Source organism: Bufo gargarizans, chromosome 6, assembly GCF_014858855.1.
Source record: "Bufo gargarizans isolate SCDJY-AF-19 chromosome 6, ASM1485885v1, whole genome shotgun sequence".
Taxonomy (NCBI): domain Eukaryota; kingdom Metazoa; phylum Chordata; class Amphibia; order Anura; family Bufonidae; genus Bufo; species Bufo gargarizans.
In genome coordinates, this window is record NC_058085.1 from 296,125,004 (window position 1) to 296,142,603 (window position 17,600).

General features: G+C 45.4%; 1 protein-coding gene across 3 annotated transcripts in view; it reads left to right on the forward strand.

Moving 5' to 3' along the window:
- The window catches only part of RHOBTB1 (Rho related BTB domain containing 1), a 113,191-nt gene that overhangs the window by 69,574 nt on the left and 26,017 nt on the right, over nucleotides 1-17,600 (forward strand). Inside the window, exons 1-3 of one of the 3 annotated variants that reach the window (XM_044296580.1) lie at nucleotides 76-599; nucleotides 13,331-13,532; nucleotides 15,754-15,857. In XM_044296580.1, the coding sequence (XP_044152515.1) occupies nucleotides 13,341-13,532; nucleotides 15,754-15,857 (296 nt within the window). In that variant the 5' untranslated portion in view covers nucleotides 76-599; nucleotides 13,331-13,340. Of the gene's footprint in view, nucleotides 1-75; nucleotides 600-4,972; nucleotides 5,142-13,330; nucleotides 13,533-15,753; nucleotides 15,858-17,600 lie in introns of those variants that run through there. The other 2 variants (XM_044296581.1, XM_044296582.1) reach the window with 2 other exon arrangements.

Consider the following 17,600-nt stretch of genomic DNA (forward strand, 5'->3'; position numbering starts at 1 on the left):
CCGCGGCTCGGCGTCCCTATTGTACACCGGGGCTTGTCTCTGGTGCCCGGGAGGTAACGAACAGAGACAAGGGCGCGCGCTCTGACTGGACGAGGGCGCGCGCTCTGACTGGACGAGGGCGCGCGCTCTGACTGGACGAGGGCGCGCGCTCTGACTGGCGCGCGCTTTTCTTTCGAACGCTCGTTGTTTTTCATGAATGAAATCCAATCGGGCGGATATAAATAGAACGGGAGGCGCTGACGTCACGAGGCCGCGGCTGCTGCTGCTGCAGCTGGAGGTCGGCTGGCGGTAGGCTGCGCTGCGCTTTCTCGATTCACATTTTTTTTTTTCCTCTTTCCTAAAGTGTCCGCGGGAGGGCGGAGATACAAAAAAAAAAAAAAAGGGGGTGGAGATGCTTAAAAGGGGTTAAGATCGCCCCTTAAGATGGATAGCGGTAGGGACTGTCATCTGAAAGAAAGACAATGAGCTCGAGCGATGGTGCTCTGCAAACTTGTGCCTAGTCTTAGCCTGGCAGCTCCCCCATCCTTACCAGCCTGCTGCCCCGGAGAACAATAGGGAGCTGGGAGATAACGAGCGATCCGGGGAGGAGAACACACCAGGTCTGTACACCATCTGTATATACATAGCTGCATGTGTGGGTATGTGTGTATATATATATATATATATATTATGAATAGGAACAGCCCTATGTTGCAGGACATAGCATATACTGTGTATGTGTGTGTGTGTGTGTGTGTGTGTGTGTGTGTGTGTATATGTATATGTATATATATATATATATATATATATATATATATATATATATATATAGTACTGTTTATAGCACCAACGTATTCCACAGCGCTGTACAGAGAATGCTGTGTGTGTATGTATGTGTGTGTGTATATATATATATAATCACACATCATATGAATAGGAACATCCCTTTAAATATTGCAGGACATGGCATATAGTGTGTGTGTGTGTGTGTATATAATTATACACACAGTGTTATAGCCCCAACATATTCCACAGCGCTGTACAGAGAATGCATACATAGCTGCATATGTGTGTGTATATGTATATAATGTTTGCACTGTTATAGCACCAGCATATTCCGTGGCGTTGTACAGAGAATGCATACATAGCTGCATGCGTGTGTGTGTGTGTGTGTGTATATATATATGTATGTATATATATATATATATATATATATACATACACATCTCATATGAATAGGAACATCCCTTTAAATGTTGCAGGACACAGCCTATAGTGTGTATAAATATATATGCAGTGTTATAGCACCAACGTATTCCGTGGCGTTGTACAGAGAAGGCACTTGTATGATCGCTCTGTATCAGGCAGGAAGCTAATTAGCCGAGAAGTGTAACCAGCACGGGGAGAACATGCAAGCTCCATGCAGATGTTGTTTGATTGGCGTCGGCACCCATGATGCCCGGTCACGCTGGCCTGCTCATGTATGCACAGAGGCAGATACCGTGACGACGTGGCATGGTGCAGCACATGCATGTATTGATCTCAGGTATGTGCCGCTGGCATTCCTACGCTGTGCGATCCGCCAGGGTCCTTGGGTGGGCGGCACGTAGAAATAACGGTGACACGAGAGACAGAGAGGCGTTATCAGTCCAGCCAGGAAATACAGCAGATTAAGGCGGATGTCGTGAGGCTTTGTGTGTCTTTTTTTTTCTCCCTCTCCAGTGGACGCTGTAATGTGGCATTTAACCCTGTCACAGCCGCTGCCTGCCCCGCAGAGCAGCTGTAAGAGGCATGTGTGTGTGTGTGTTTGGGTGACGGTGCTACAAATTGTATTCATGTACGCTGAACGGCAGAGCTGGGTTTGTCAGGAGGCTGGGGCTTGTGTTGTGTCTGTGGAGTGTGTTGTGTGTTGCTGTGACAACCGTTCTGTAGGAAGGCGTGAGGGGGCTCGAGGCGATTAAACCTGCCATAGGATCGTTTAAAAATAGAGCCCGTATTTATCAGGGAATATGATTATAACCACCAGGACGTGGATATACAGATATACATCCTTAGGTCTCTTTCACACAAACGTATCGGATACGTGCCCATGCTGCGGGCCGCATACGGCGGTTCTGCAGTACACGGGACCAACAGCCGTGTGCATTCCGCATCACGGATGCGGACCAATTTACTTGAATGGGTCCGCAAATCCGGAGATGTGGTGCGGAACAAAAGCACAGAACGAAACCCCATGAAAGCACTGCGGAGTGCTTCTGTGGTGTTCCGGTACGTGCTTCCTTTCCGCAAAAAGATAGAACTTGTTATATCTTTTTACGGAACGGACAGATCGCAGACCCCATTCATGTAAATGGGTCTGCGATCCGCATGCGGCTTTCCGACTGTCAGTTCCTGTGCATTGCGGACCACAGCACGGGCACGGAGCCTTTACATTCGTGTGAAAGAGGCCTTAGAGGGCTTCTGTCAGCAGATTTGTACCTATGACGCTGGCTGACCTGTTACATGTGCGCTTGTCAGCTGAAGACATCCGTGTTGGTCTCATGTTCATATGTGTCCGCATTACTGAGAAAAAGGATGTTTTAATATATGCAAATAAGTATCTAGGAGCAATGGGGGCGTTGCCATTACACCAAGAGGCTCTCTGTAACTACCGTGCCCTCTGCACTTTAGGATGCATTCAAACAACCATGTGTATTTTGCGGTCTTCAAAACGCAGATCCGCAAAAAATACAGATGACATCCTTGTGATATTCATGTTGCATCTGTTTTCTTTTGCGGATCCATTGTGAGGTTTTGGACCAGACATTCCGTTGTGTGAGTGGTGCCTTAATCGACAGGGCTATGCGTGATGACGTTTTCACCGCCTGGTCCCGTCAGAGGGCGCAGCAGTTGCAGAGAGAGCAGAGCCTCTAGGTGTAAGGGCAACGCCCCTGTTGCTCCTAGGGGCTCATTTGCATATAGTAAAACACAGGGGGCGTAGCTAAAGGCTCATGGGCCCTGGTGCAAGAGTTCAGCCCCTTCACTCAGCGATGGTGCACCTAGCTTTTCTGCTGCCCAAGGCAAATATTGAAATGCCCTCCCCCTTCCCTCCAGTCCTACTGTTAAAGGGGTTGTCCTCTTTCTACTACTGATGACCCATCCTCAGGATAGGTCATCAATATCAGATCAGCCGGGGTCCTCTGGTACCCCCGACGATCAGCTATTTGAAGAGAGTGCAGTGCTCATATAAGAGCTGCTTTCTCTGCTCTGTTCACCTGCTCGCCGTAGCATTTGCAGTGATGAGCAGGTAAACAGAGCAGAGAAGGCAGCGCTCATACAAAAAAAAAAAACGTGCAACCCCTTTAAAGACATACTTGGAAAACATTACATACAGTGCTACAGAACATACAGGGTAATACAGCGCCACATATGTACCCCTTACATCAAGTGACTTCTCTTCTATGATGTAGATATTCTCTTTCCTCTTCTTCTCCTGTCAGACCAGACCGCCATGGTGACTTCTTTCAGCCTCGCCTCTTCTCTGCAGAGTTTAAAGGGCTTCTGTCACCCCACTGAAGTCATTTTTATTTTTTGGGCTAGTTAAATTCCTTATAGTGCGATATATGAAAATATAATGTTGTCACTTACTTTCCTTCAGCCGTTTCTTATAAAAACAAAGTTTTATAATATGTAAATCAGGTCTCTACCAGCAAGTAGGGCGTCTACTTGCTGGTAGCCGCCGCAAAAAACCGCCCCCTCGTCGTGTTGATTGACAGGGCCAGCCGCGATCTCCTCCTCCGGCCAGCCCTGTCAGCATTTTAAAAATCGCGCGCCTCTGTTCATTCGGCGCAGGCGCTCTGAGATGAGGAGGCTCGTCTTCTCAGAACTTCCTCAGTGCGCCTGCGCCGATAACGTCTTCTCTTTCGGTGATGTCATCGGTGCAGGCGCATTGAGGGAGTTCTGAGGAGGCGAGTCTCCTCATCTCAGTGCGCCTGCGCCGATGACGTCTTCTCTTTCGGTGATGTCATCGGCGCAGGCGCACTGAGGGAGTTCTGAGGAGGCGAGTCTCCTCATCTCAGAGCGCCTGCGCCGAATGAACAGAGGCGCACGGTTTTTAAAATGCTGACCGGGCCGGCCGGAGGAGGAGATCGCGGCTGGCCCTGTCAATCAACACGACGAGGGGGCGTTTTTTTTGCGGCGGCTACCAGCAAGTAGACGCCCTACTTGCTGGTAGAGACCTGATTTACATATTATAAAACTTTGTTTTTATAAGAAACGGCTGAAGGAAAGTAAGTAACACCATTATATTTTCATATATCGCACTATAAGGAATTTAACTAGCCCCCCAAAAAAATGACTTTAGTGGGGTGACAGAAGCCCTTTAACAAACAGACATCTTACTTTCCTACTTTTCCATCCTCCTCCTCACCTTCTCAACACCCCATCCTTCCACGCCCAATACTGTGTCCGCTGTGCTCCCCAATACTTTCCAAGCGCACATGTAACTGGTCTGCCGGTCTAGTAGGTAATTAGTAGCCGTCACATATATGAATAGGAACATCCCTTTAAATGTTGCAGGACACGGCGTATAGTATTACTGGACTATGACAGTTCTGTCTCAATAAATTGGTCACTCTCTCTAGTCAGGCCCCTTTCTGATGACTAATGAAATTGGCGTTATTATGGCATCAAGCTTTTCCCATTGTACCCAGAGTTTATGGCGTGCGTCATGTTAATACAAATGCCTCAATGAGCGTGTTTTACGGTATCCGTGCAGGATAACATGTTCACCACGGAAGTATGAGCAGTATGTCTGAGAGTGCGTCTCCACAGACCGGGAGCTGCACCTTGCACTCAGGTAATTCCAGGCGCTGACTAAGTAGCGGGCACACCTGTAATCTGCCTGGATTTGTCATCCAGAGGCGTGATTCACGGAGAGGGAAGGGATGTCTGTTCCTATGACTGGATCCAAGCCCACATATTTGCTTTGCTGTCTAGTAAAGTTCAACCTCAGAACGGTTCTTGACGGCATCCTGTTCAGGGAGAAGCCTCTGCTCAATGAGACCTGAAGGAACCTCCGGCCATAGGAAATGCTGGGATGAGAAGTTCCTCACGACTAACAACCGCAATCCTCCTGTGATCACCGCTATACAGACTGACTTATCCTTGTACTGGGTATACAGGTGAATAACTTTACTTTTCCATTGGAATTCTTGCTTTATAACTGCTGTAGAACTACAAGTTCCAGCATGTTATTCTGGATTGTCTTGCTCCACACCAACTGGAGAGCTGTAGGTTTCTAACGTGTTGTGCTGGCATTTGCTGTCTAGTTGTGTTTCTTTAAGGCTGCTTTCACACAGTCAGTGTTTGATCAGTGATTTCCATCAGCGATTGTGAGCAACACCCAGGATTAGAGGCTTTCGCAGAGAATAAGGGGGTCACTTATAAAGGTCATCACACGACTTATGACTGTTTTAACACCCTTGTGACAAACTATTGTCGCACAGCCGTTTTTTGTTTTCACACAGTCAGTGTTCGATCAGTGATTTTTCATCAGTGATTGTGAGCAAGACCCAGGATTACAGGCTACACAGAGATAAATGGGGTCATCGACAAAGTGCATTCTGCCACTTTTTGGTGTAAAAAGAAAAAGTTGCAAGACCCTATCTTCCGCACCACTTGGCTGTCCTCACCACTTAGGAGTGGGGGGCTGGGCAGCACCACCGGCCCCGGTGTATTTACTTAAATTTACGCCAGTTTTAGGTGTAAAAGTAGTCAGATAAACTTAATTCAGGGAGTGTAGTAGTTTATCACGTGTGGCGCACACAGCAGGAGGATGCACCTAATTTATGACAAGGCGCACGCTAAATTAGGCGTATCCTCATCCAGCACAAAGGAGAAGCATAAAAAGCTGGTCTTTGAAAACGACCCCCAAAGTATAATGGAAAGATATGCTTTTTTTTTTTTTTTTTTTTTTTTTTTTGACCCGCACCTGGTTTTGGCTCACAATCGCTGATAGAAATCACGGATCAAACGCTGACTATGTGAAAGCCGTGCAACAGGTGTCCGCTAATGTAATGGAAGTGAATTTCTGAAAGAAAAACGCAACTTTTAGGGTAAATGCACAGGCCTGGATTTTCTGAAGATCCACAGTGTAAAACAGTAACAGCGAAGCAGATGTACACGGTGCAGAAACTTTAATTGCGGATTTTCAGTGCAGATTCCACGTGGATTTTGATGTGAATTTGGTGTGGCAACGCAGCCAAAACCACATGTAAATCTGCATAAAATACACTGCCTTGTGCAAATGCCTTAAGTGACAAATATGTGGAACAAAGGGGTAAATATGTTCTCCTGATAGGGCATACCTGAGCTGTTAGCGCTAATGTAATCTGTGATCTTACACAACATTGAAATCAAAGTACCATTAAAATCAGTGAACCATTGCTTAGAATGTTGTCAGGTTTTCAGTAACAGAGTAAGGGCCAAAGAGCTTGATCCATTCATTGTGGGAATCAGTGGCGCTTTCAGATCAAACTTGACATTTAAAGGGGTATTCTGGTTATCGCCTATCCACAGGACAGGGCATACCTGATGGGGGTGCTGGGAATCTGTCCCCCACCGATATGACATTGGTGACCTATCCTTTGTTGTAAGACGGTATAATTTTTATTGAAGTATATGCCTGGGGTTCAGTGTACGCAGGGTTTAATTAAAACTGTACATACCTTTGTGCATATCACTGGTAGGTGCTGGTGATATTTGTAGCTTTATTTCCTTTTTACTAATAGTGAGTCACAGCCGGGTCAGGCATCCCACAGTTTCTCAACTGGAAATTACCTGGTACCTTCTCTGCTGACTGGAAAATGTGTAATTGCTCTGTTCAAAACGATCATCCTGTGAGATAGACCTTTATAGGGACTTGGATATCAATGACCTATCCTCAGGGTAGGTAATCGATCACAGATCCGCGGGGGACTGATACCCGTCACCTCCGCTACTTTTCTGTTTCAGGCAGCAACTGGTACTGGAAACTAGGAGGACAGAAGGCCGCATCCACTATGTAGTTACCGGCGTTTTGCGTACTCCTACTTTGTTCCCGTTTTCTTGAATGGGAGCTGAGCTGCAGTACCCTGGCACAGCCATGCACAGTGTATGGCGCCCTCTGCTTCCGGTTGCCCAAAAACGCTGATTGGTAGGGGTGCCAAGTGTTGGACCCCCACTGATCCTGAGGATAGGTCATCAGTGTCTAAGCACTGGAAAACCCCTTTAATGAAAATGTCTTAAAGGGGTTTTCTGACCCTTATGCAGCTATGTGAATGGAAAGTTAAAAAAAGTTATGGCTCCGGGAAGATAGAGAGTGAAAAAGGAAAATGCAAAGACGGAAAATCGTCCTGTCCTGAATGGGCTACAGATGCACCAAGTTTGTCAAACACTGCAACATTTGATAAATTTGGTGCAAATTAAGGCAATGCAGACTCCTGCAGGTCTGACTTGAAAAATTCCCTTTCCTAAATCTTCCCCTCTTTGGTCCCTGATTTATACACGGAGTCTGTCAATGTGGCATGAAGTTAAGCACATGGGGATCTGTGTCCTTATACTATGGAGGAGGATATGAAAGCTCAGAGGCTTCTGCACGACACGTTTTGTGCTGCCCTGTGTGTTACAGTCTTGTAACGTTGCAGCATGGTGCTTCCAGAGGGTCATGTGGATGTGAGAACTAATATAAACGGTATTACAAACCTTTTCCTTTCAGACTGGTTCCTTTTTTTCAGTGACTGAACAAGCATCCTGCTTTCCAGGATCTTCTTAGACAGAACAGTCTTGGCCCAGATGGGAACAAGGAAATGTTCCACTCAGAGGCTGTAGTACTAGTTTTCAATTAGATGCTAGGCAGCTCTTAACTTTTATGGACAGTGCAATGTAACGTTATGTAAATGTGATGTTGACCTCAACATGAGAACCTCACATTGTCATACGGTTGAATCATATGGTTGAACACTTTTTTTGATGATCTCACGTATCCATTATATACCGTATAGTATATAGTAGAAGGTGCATTAAACAATATATGCCACTAGAAATAGTGGAAAAATGATGCTCACAATGGAAAGCCTTGCCACTGGCATTGACTACATAAGATCTCCGTGCTCTTTACTACAAAAGCGTTGTCTCACATATAAACAACACACTTACATTTCCAGCTTCTATCCAAAAAAGGGCTATCCCAGCTTTCTGAAGACCTATCCTCCATATCAATATCAGATTGGTGGGGTTGCCGGGTGTGGGATCTCCCAGATCATAACACCAGCAGTTGGAGCAGTGTTTCGCTCCACAACAAAGGCAGTATTGAAGGGCTCAGCACCAGGCCTCCATACTAGAACCAGACCATCGTTGGATCCCAAACAGAACCTGGATTCATTGCTAAATAGGATACGGCTCCAGTCTGTAGCAATCCAGGTTTCTCGTTCATGACACCACTGCAAACGAAGGTGACAGTGTCTGGCTGTCAATGGCAGAACAGGTGATGGATACCTTGACACGAAATTTGTCCAGGCAGAGATAGGGGGTGAGTAATGAAGGCCACCTGTGTCTTGATGGTGGCACAACAAAACTTTGGGAGCTGCTTGTGCTTGTTGGTGGATCCAACAGTCCTCTCTACTGGTGGTCTGTCTGGGCCATCTTGAGACTGTTCACCATGTGTGCAGGCAGTTTGTCAAAATGACAATCCTGCTTCTGTCAGTCCAATGATGTGCGCTCTTTCAAAGTCGGAGCAAAATGTCTTGAAATGCATGTTAGAGGCATGTCTCGCAGTTAACAATCTCTCACCAAGAGGTACACTACCCAAAAGTGGCCTTTGAGAGTTATTTTGAAGGCCAGCGGGGGAAACACTTTTATGCCCTCTTGTTGCAGGGCCCAATGTCTAATCAGGCAACACATGTAATCCTTTAAATATCTCCAGTTTGCGAATAGAGATTTTCGCCTCCTGTCAATTCTCCTCTGTTACTTATTTAAAGTTTTTTTTCTCACAAGATTCAGATATTGAGGAGGCTGCAGGGCTCTGGTGAGAGCCGCAGCCTCTTCCTAGGCCAGTGACATTATGTTCAGCAATCACCTGGTGTGGCACAGTTCAGTCCCATCCAAGTGAATGGGGATGAGCTGCAATATCAAGCACAGCCACAATCCAATGGACGGCGCTGTGCTTGGTAAGTTGCAAGGAGGCTGTGGCACCATGGCCTACTCAAACAGCGAATTAGTGTTGGACCCTGCGGATCTGATATTGGCGACCTATCCTGAGAAAAGGTCATCAATATCGGATTCTCGGAAAACCCTTTTATGGATACAGTGTTAGGTGACATGCACTAACTATAGACCTGACCTTGCATGAATAACACCATCGTTATTCTATAGGCTCCATTTTTGCTAATGTGGATCCACTATTTTCGATTGTGTGCCAACCTTGTTTACTGTCAGTTCTGCAGGGACGGTTGAATCAGTTCTGAGAATTCCAAGGAGAACCCAAGATCCTAAAGTAGCTTCTTGGACTCCCAGTGTGACTTGGCAGTATGCAGACTTGAGATCTGATGCCAGTCAAACCCATATTTTTAGTACTTGCTGCAGAAGGCAGAGTTTTCTACTCAGTACATAATAAGGGTCAAATCTAATACTTGCATATATATTACCATTGCGTAATAATTTGATTGATGATATCCTGACATCAGTAAGTATATTATGTTCACGGTAAGGTATCACAAGCTAGGGTAGATGTTGCCTGCTCTAGATATTGTGGACTATTGGGGCATGACTTGCAGGTATTAGATAAAGTACCCTGCTCATAATGTCTTGGTTAATGTTGGAGGATGTGTCCAGAGAAGTTATTTGCATTGGAAAAATCTGAGGACTGAAAAACAGATCAAATAGGGTTTTTCTGCAGCACATATGAGATTGGGGTGTCCAGCAGACTGTTCACACCAGAGACCCTCTTGTAAAATATGGTACCAATAGATGGACCAGGGCTTGACCCCTCACTAGTATTTCAAAGTATATGAAACATAATATATAAAGAACCTCTTCCAAATTACACATAAAACAAGAAAGGGGCATAGTGTCCCCTGTTCTGGATGGTCCACTGTGGCCTTTAAAGGTTTCTCTCTTCATTGCCTAAACTTCTGACTGTACAGCATCGTAAATGTGCTGCTCTTCAGTGAAACATGAAATGGAAGCAATCTGTACAAATAAATCCAATAAAGTCTACTAAATTTATAGATGGTAACTTTGGACAAACATTGCCAACGAGTCCTTCTCTGCATTCTCTAGCCCTGTGGCCTTCATATTTGAAAGTGGTCCCAAAATGACCACACTTGTGTCCTGCGTTTTATTTATAGATAGCCGTTGGCAAGCCCTATTGAGAGGTTGGTAATCAATCCAGTCAATATCTTGGCTCCACAACCACTAAAGCTTAATTTACACGTCAGTGTTTCATGTACGTGTTCTACATGGACAGCACACGTCCCCATTCATTTTAATGTGTGTATTCAGACATCAGTGTTTTTAGCACAGATGGATGCCCTATTTTGTCTGTGTTCACGGAGCCATGGGGACTGGGTATTGCGGATGTGCTAGCGGCCATCTAGCTTCCCATGTCCTCAGCTCTATACACAAAATCCTGGTAATGGGTTCCCTTTAAGCACATGGATTTCTGTAAGCCCCATTCAGATGATTTGGACAGTTTTTAAAGTATCCACTGTTGCCCGTATACGTATCTTGACAGTAAACAGGAGTTCAGACTAGTCTGGAGTATGACAGCCAGTATCTGCTGATCTGCAGTGCAAATATGGGAAACGTTAAAGGGCCTCTGTCAGCAGATTTGTCCCTATGACACCGGCTGACCTGTTACATGTGCACTTGGCAGCTGAAGGAATCTGTGTTGGTCCCATGTTCATATGTGCCCGCATTGCAGAGAAAAATCATGTCTGGCCCAGCCAATCAAAGTGCAGAGGGAGCAGCAGTTGCAGAGAGAGCTGAGCTTCTAGGTGTAACGGCAACACCCCTCTTGCTCCTAGAGGCTCATTTGCATATATTAAAATCTCACCATTCATTTTCCCTGCAGTGTCAGCATAACACCCAATTTTTTAGCAGACGATGGTTAGCAATCGTTCGTATGAGCGCTCGTTAGCCATCATCTTGCAGTGTAATACTGCCGGCGATTGCCCGATGAGTGAGCAAACACTCTTTTATTGGGCAATCCAAATCTTTTGAAGTGTTAACATTTTTTCGTTTGCAGTTATTAAACAGCGCGATCTGCTGCCGGCAAACCACTAGACAGCATGGGGACTAGCGATGGCTCCTGCCCATGCTGCGGAGGGGATCGCTGCATGTAATAGCCACAGAGCAGGCGATTGCCGGGAAGGAATACTTCCGACAATTGTATGCCACATCGGGCTGTATAATACAGGCTGTACTGTACATGTTGGCCATTCAAGCGAATTGCTGACTATGTAATCGGGTCTACCAGAGACAGGGAGCCACTTTTCTATAATGACTGCTCTAGCTGATAGAGAATGCCCAGATTTAGGGACCCCCTCCTTCCCCCATGATTTGTTGGGCTACTACCTTAACCATCTTTTGATAGAGTCCATTCTCTAGAATAAAGGGACCTCCGCCTCCCTTGCAAGCACTGTTCCTCGTCATCTACCTGGGAGACCTCTAGTGATAGATTTCTCTTGGATTTTCTGCCATAACACCTCTATTTTAGCTGTTCACACCAGCGAGTGAGTGCACGGTTTCTAGAAAATTAAGTACAGATCATGTTTTCTAGAAAGCAGCAAGCAAAGATCGCCTCTCATAAGGCATTGTAATATTAGCATAATATCTCTTGGTGCTGGTTAACAAGCTCTGAGAATAGACGTGTGGACTAGAAAGCAGAAAAGCTGAAGTGGTGTAATAACTTATTTCCTATGGGAGTATGTGTAGAAAATGAACAGATATAATTACTGCACTGCAGTAAAAGCCCAGAAATATTCTGTGTAGACTGAAAGACAAGCAAAATGTATATCCTGGAAGTGATTGTTAGGACGCCATGGGTTTTATCTAAGAATATCCCAGGAGTTGGTGCTATGCCCGCTGGGATATCATTTACATGAAATATTTCAAGAACACTGGGATTGTATTGTTGGGTTATTTCCAACGTGTTTGCTTCTTTTTCCCAATTATTTTATCATTGGGATGACGGTATGACTACTCTGTTGTTCTGTTGATAGGTCTAGATAAAGATGTCCACAGAAGAGCGTCACACTTATCAGTGTAATGTGTGATGCTCTAAGGGTATTTTCACACTAGCGTTTTTCTTTTCCGGCATAGAGTTCCGTCCTAGGGGCTCTATACCGGAAAACAACTGATCCTTTTTATCCCCATGCATTCTGAATGGAGAGTAATCCGTTCAGGATGTCTTCAGTTCAGTCTTTTTGACTGTTCAGGACGGAGATAATACCGCACCGGAATGCAGGATCCTGATCAGTCTTACAAATGCCATCAGTTGGCATACGTTTTGCCGGATTCCTCTGCCGCATGTGTGACAGTACCCTAATTTAAGTCATTCATTCCTTTTCCTCTCTGGCCGGAGTGACTGGACTGATTGAGAAAGTCAAGCAAGACTAAAAGTCTAAACAAAGGAGAATGTTATCATCCAGGACAGTAAGTAGAATACATGGACCGACTTCAAAAAATGGTATCCTGAAAGTCATCCACCTTTGTGGAAAAAACAAAACGGAATATTCACCTGTAGGCTGTTAATATGTGATAAAAATTTTGATATTGATGGTCTGTCTTCAGAATAAGTCATCAGTATCAGATCAGTGGGGGTCCAACTTCTGGCCTCTTCTTAGGCCATGTGACATCATATTCATCAGTCACATGGCATAGGCACAGGTCAGTGCCATTCAAGCTAATGGAGCTGAGGGGAGATACCAAGCATAGCCACTATCCAATGTGTTTGGGAAAACTGCAAGGAGGCTGTGGCGCTCACTGGAAGGCCGTGTCCTCCTCAAATATCTAGTTGGCGGGGGTTTCAGACCACCAGATGATCTGGTATTGTTGACCTATTCTGAGGATAGGTCATTAATATCAGAATCTCGTAAACCCCTTTAAATACTTGCTGAAGTTGAACTTGTGCATGTCTGTGATGCATACCACGCTCTATATTTTCTGTAAATGCAGACCGGTATGTTTAGAGAAAACAAGTGGAGTCGTGGTGTTTACTCTATGTGCCATACGGCGTTCCAGTATAAACTGGACCTCTCGTCTTCAGTTGTAGAGGGACTCTTCAGAGTGTAATGTTCCTGCCTTACTCATCTCACCATTGTCTCCCTGTTAGGGCTGCATAAATGGACACTGATATGGACTACGAACGACCCAATGTCGAAACCATCAAGTGTGTGGTCGTCGGGGACAATGCAGTGGGCAAGACACGGCTTATCTGCGCCAGAGCTTGTAACACTACGTTAACTCAGTACCAGCTGCTGGCCACCCACGTACCGACAGTATGGGCAATAGATCAGTACCGCGTCTGTCAAGAGGTAAGTACCTGCCTAATTCTGAAGATGCCAATAGCCTGACCTCTCACACACACACAGGTCACATTACCAGAGTTCTCCTTCTGCTATTTATCTGCAGGTCATTAGTCTGAAGCAGGAGATATATTGGTTGCGCCACTTCTCTTTTTATCATATTTTATTGTTTGATTTACTGTAACCATTTATTCTTTTGCCACATAACTAAAAAGTAAAAGACCGAACAATAAAAAAAAGGAATACATACACACACACACACAGGTAGCCATAGTTTATAGAAGGAAAATTTGCCAATACACAAACCAATATTATATACTGGGGAATTTTACTACCTCACCTATATTGTGAATACGGACAGAAGAAAAGTCTGAGTAAATCATGACTTTTCTGTTGACCCCACTAAAAAAAGCTATCCCCTACTGTCAAAGTCACTTTCACTTTTAAAGGGAGAAGCTCAGGAAGTAGAAATATAGTAAGGTGTTTTAAAGGGTTATTCCCATTTTGGACATTTATGGCATATCCACAAACTCTGACACTTCCACCAACCTCTGCGTTGGCTGTGAGTCGGGGGGCCACTGTTCTTGATAGGTGCGGAACATGCACCTTTCAGACATTTATGGTATATACTGTGGATATGCCATAAATGTGCAAGTCGGATATAACCCTTTAAAACGGGCTTTAAAGAGAGGCAGTAACATTAGAGACACTGTAAGGGTACTTTCACACTTGCGTCAAAGTTTTCCGATATGGAGTTCCGTTCTAGGGGATCCTAAGGGGGTTAGTTTTATCCTAATGTATGGAATGTATTAGTGCCAAAATAGCCGCAATGACGGATCCGGTCTGCGCATGTGCAGACCTTTAAAAATGTAAAAAAACGGAACTGCCTGCTGGAATCCAGCAACACAAGTGTGAAAGTACCCTAACAATGGACATAAAGAAAAGAACATGTTGGTTAGCCTACTGCTAGGTAGTGCTGACAATGATGAACCAATTTCCTGCATGTATCCTGGGAGCATAGTACATAATGCACGGGCATTAGGTCCCCGATCCACAAGATTCAGTCCAAACCGCAAAAATAGTACATGTTCTACTTTTTGTGGTGCGGAAGCACGGGCCGAAATCTGACTGAATCGCTCTGTAGTGATTCCGAGGGCTTCCGCTCTGTGCCTCCGGTCCGCACCGCTCCGAATCTTGCTGATTGTGGACCCACTTAAGTGAATGGGTCCGCATCCTTGATATGGAGTGCACACAACTGGTGCCCGTATATTGCGGACCCGCTGTTTGAGCCTTACCGTTTTTTTTTTTTGTTTTTTTTCATGACATAACCATGTTGCTCCAAAAGGTGTGGAATTGTTATGGTTCAGCTTAAATAGCAATGTACCATTGCAATACCTGTGCTGACAGGCACTGACAGACCTGAGCGTTCGCGATGGAGAGCTCTGTATGCACGATTGTACGGGCGTTTGCAATCGCGCATACAGAGACAAGCGAACACCTATTGTCGCGCGTTCCCGCTGAAGTCTATGTACAGGAACGCGCGACAAGACGCCCCAAAGAAGCTTATGTACTTCTTGGGGCGTCAGGCGTTTTACAGCGCGATCATACGCGCTGTAAAACGCTCAGGTGTGAACTATTCCCATAGGGAATCATTGGTACTTGCCTGTTGAGCGTTTCACAGTGCGTAGGAACGTTCTGTAAAACGCTCAGGTGTGAACCCAGCCTTACAGTACATTAAGGGGGTTATTCAACATCATACAACAGTCCCCCACCCCCCCATGTGCCGGGCACCTCAGAGGGAATATACTTGCCCTGCTCCTGGTCCCCACACTGCTGCTGCTGTTTCTTCCTGTACACGGATGAAAACATCCAGTGTCGGAGTGGGGGGGGGGGGGGGGGGGGGGGCGCAGCCAATGGCAGATGGGAGGTTCGTCGCCGTCCCCACCAGGTACGGCGCGTGGAGCGGGGTAAGTATATTCTCTCTGAGGGGCCCGGCGCATGGGGGGGGGGGGGGCTGCTTTTCTCCTGTAGCCTCCTTGTCCTGTACACCCTATAATGTCTGCTGGCTAATGTATAGCTGTAATCCCAGGCATGTGATGTTAATAGTCTGGAATATTACATTTCAGCAAAGATTTTGTGATGTCACCGAAAATAGTGCACAATCTGCAGAAATTTGAGCAGAGTTTGCTGCAGCAATAAATGTGTGATATTATATTTGTCTTTTCTTAAGGTCCTTGAACGCTCGCGGGATGTTGTGGACGAGGTGAGCGTCTCTCTCAGGTTGTGGGACACCTTTGGGGATCATCACAAGGACAGGCGTTTTGCCTATGGAAGGTAAACACTAGTGCTTACTCGCTAACCTAGCAAGCAATGTACATTGAGGTTAGATTTAACAGTGACCAAATGATAATGGGTTTTCTATGCTTTAATAGTGCTGAAATCAAAGACTGGGATCCCATTTCAGAGTAGGCATGTCTGATATACAGCACTGTACCATTTAGGTATAAAATAGGCCAGGCATGGCCAATCTGAGGCTCTCCAGCTGTTGTAAAACTACAATTCCCACCACGCCATGCAGTAGGCTGATAGTTGTTGGCAGTCTGGGCATGCTGGGAGTTGTAGTTTTGCAACATCTGGAGAGCCTCAGGTTGGCCATCCCTGAAATAGGCAAACCATTCCCATGATACAGTCATAGCTTTCTTCTGTTCCATAGTCGTTCAAGAGCATCTTCTAAATTCTTATAGACGGCGATAAGGTCATGTGACTGGAGCTTCCAAGCTTCAATGGTTCTCTGAAGTAATGTGATGTTCTATTCCTTACTCATCTTGATTTATTTCAGAGCTGATGGTGGCCAATACTGTGCCCATATGGGTTATAACCCTGCTCCCCCATTTTCTACAATCCTTAAAGAGATTATTATTATTTTATTATTTTTTTGATGACCTTTCCTCAGGATATGTCATCAATATCAGATCGGCATGGGTACGGCACCCAGCACCCACACCTATCAGCTGGTTGAAGGGAAGGCCACACACCGTGCCAGCGAAGCCTGCTCTTCAAGCTTGTTCCTGTACACTTGAGCGATGTAGACTGAGAGCAGGTAAATAATGAAGGGAAGGCCAGCTGATCGGCAGGCGTGCCGGGTGTTGGACCTCCACCGATCTGTTATTGATGACCTATCCCGTGGAAAGGGGTTATCCCATGATTAATGTAAAAAATGAAAATCCAATATCATATAGTACATTGCAGTCTCTTTATTACAACGCTAGAACCAGCCCTGTACCTCACATGGATCCAGAGATCTCCCCATTAATTGCTCTGCTAGATTTATATCAAGCTGCCAGCTCAGGGGGAGGGTCTTCTCTGCTGCAGCTCAGGGGGCGTGTCCATGCTCTACCTATCACAGCTCAGGAGGCAGTTGAAGGATGAAACTGAGCATGTGCCGCCGTCTCAGCGGGACAGACAAAGAAATAAGAAATAGAACAGCAGGTGGCGCTATACAGATACATTTTATTGAATAACTCAGTGGCTATACCAAATTTTCAATTACATGCAATTAAAAAAAGTATTCAGATCCAGGTGCTGGTTTGAAAACTATTGAATATTTCTCGTGGGACATCCCCTTTAAATAGCACGTACACCCTTTAAAAAGAATGGAAAGGTGGAGTTCTTGGGAGTTACGTAAGCTCTCCTTGCTCTTCTTTTTACAGGTCACATTAGTAGGACCCACTCCCGTCAGGTATTTTATGGCGTACCCTGTGCATATGCTATAAATGTATACGCTGGTGTAACCGCTTTCACAAAAACTGCACCAATACTTAGGTCCTAGTCCCTGATTTTTATTTTTTCTTGCAAAAAGTTATCATCGACCAGTGCCAGATAAGGTAAGGCTGAAAACCTTCAAAAACCAGTCAGTTTAGGCTAATTCTTCTTATGTCAATCCTCACCATCTGTCGTCAGACCCTAGTCTGCTTATACTGAGGGTCAACAGTAGGAATAAGTCCTACTTGCAAGCTGTTGACAGAAAGGTAACCCCATGGAGGCTCAGCTTCCTCGAATGCGAGTAAAGATTTAATT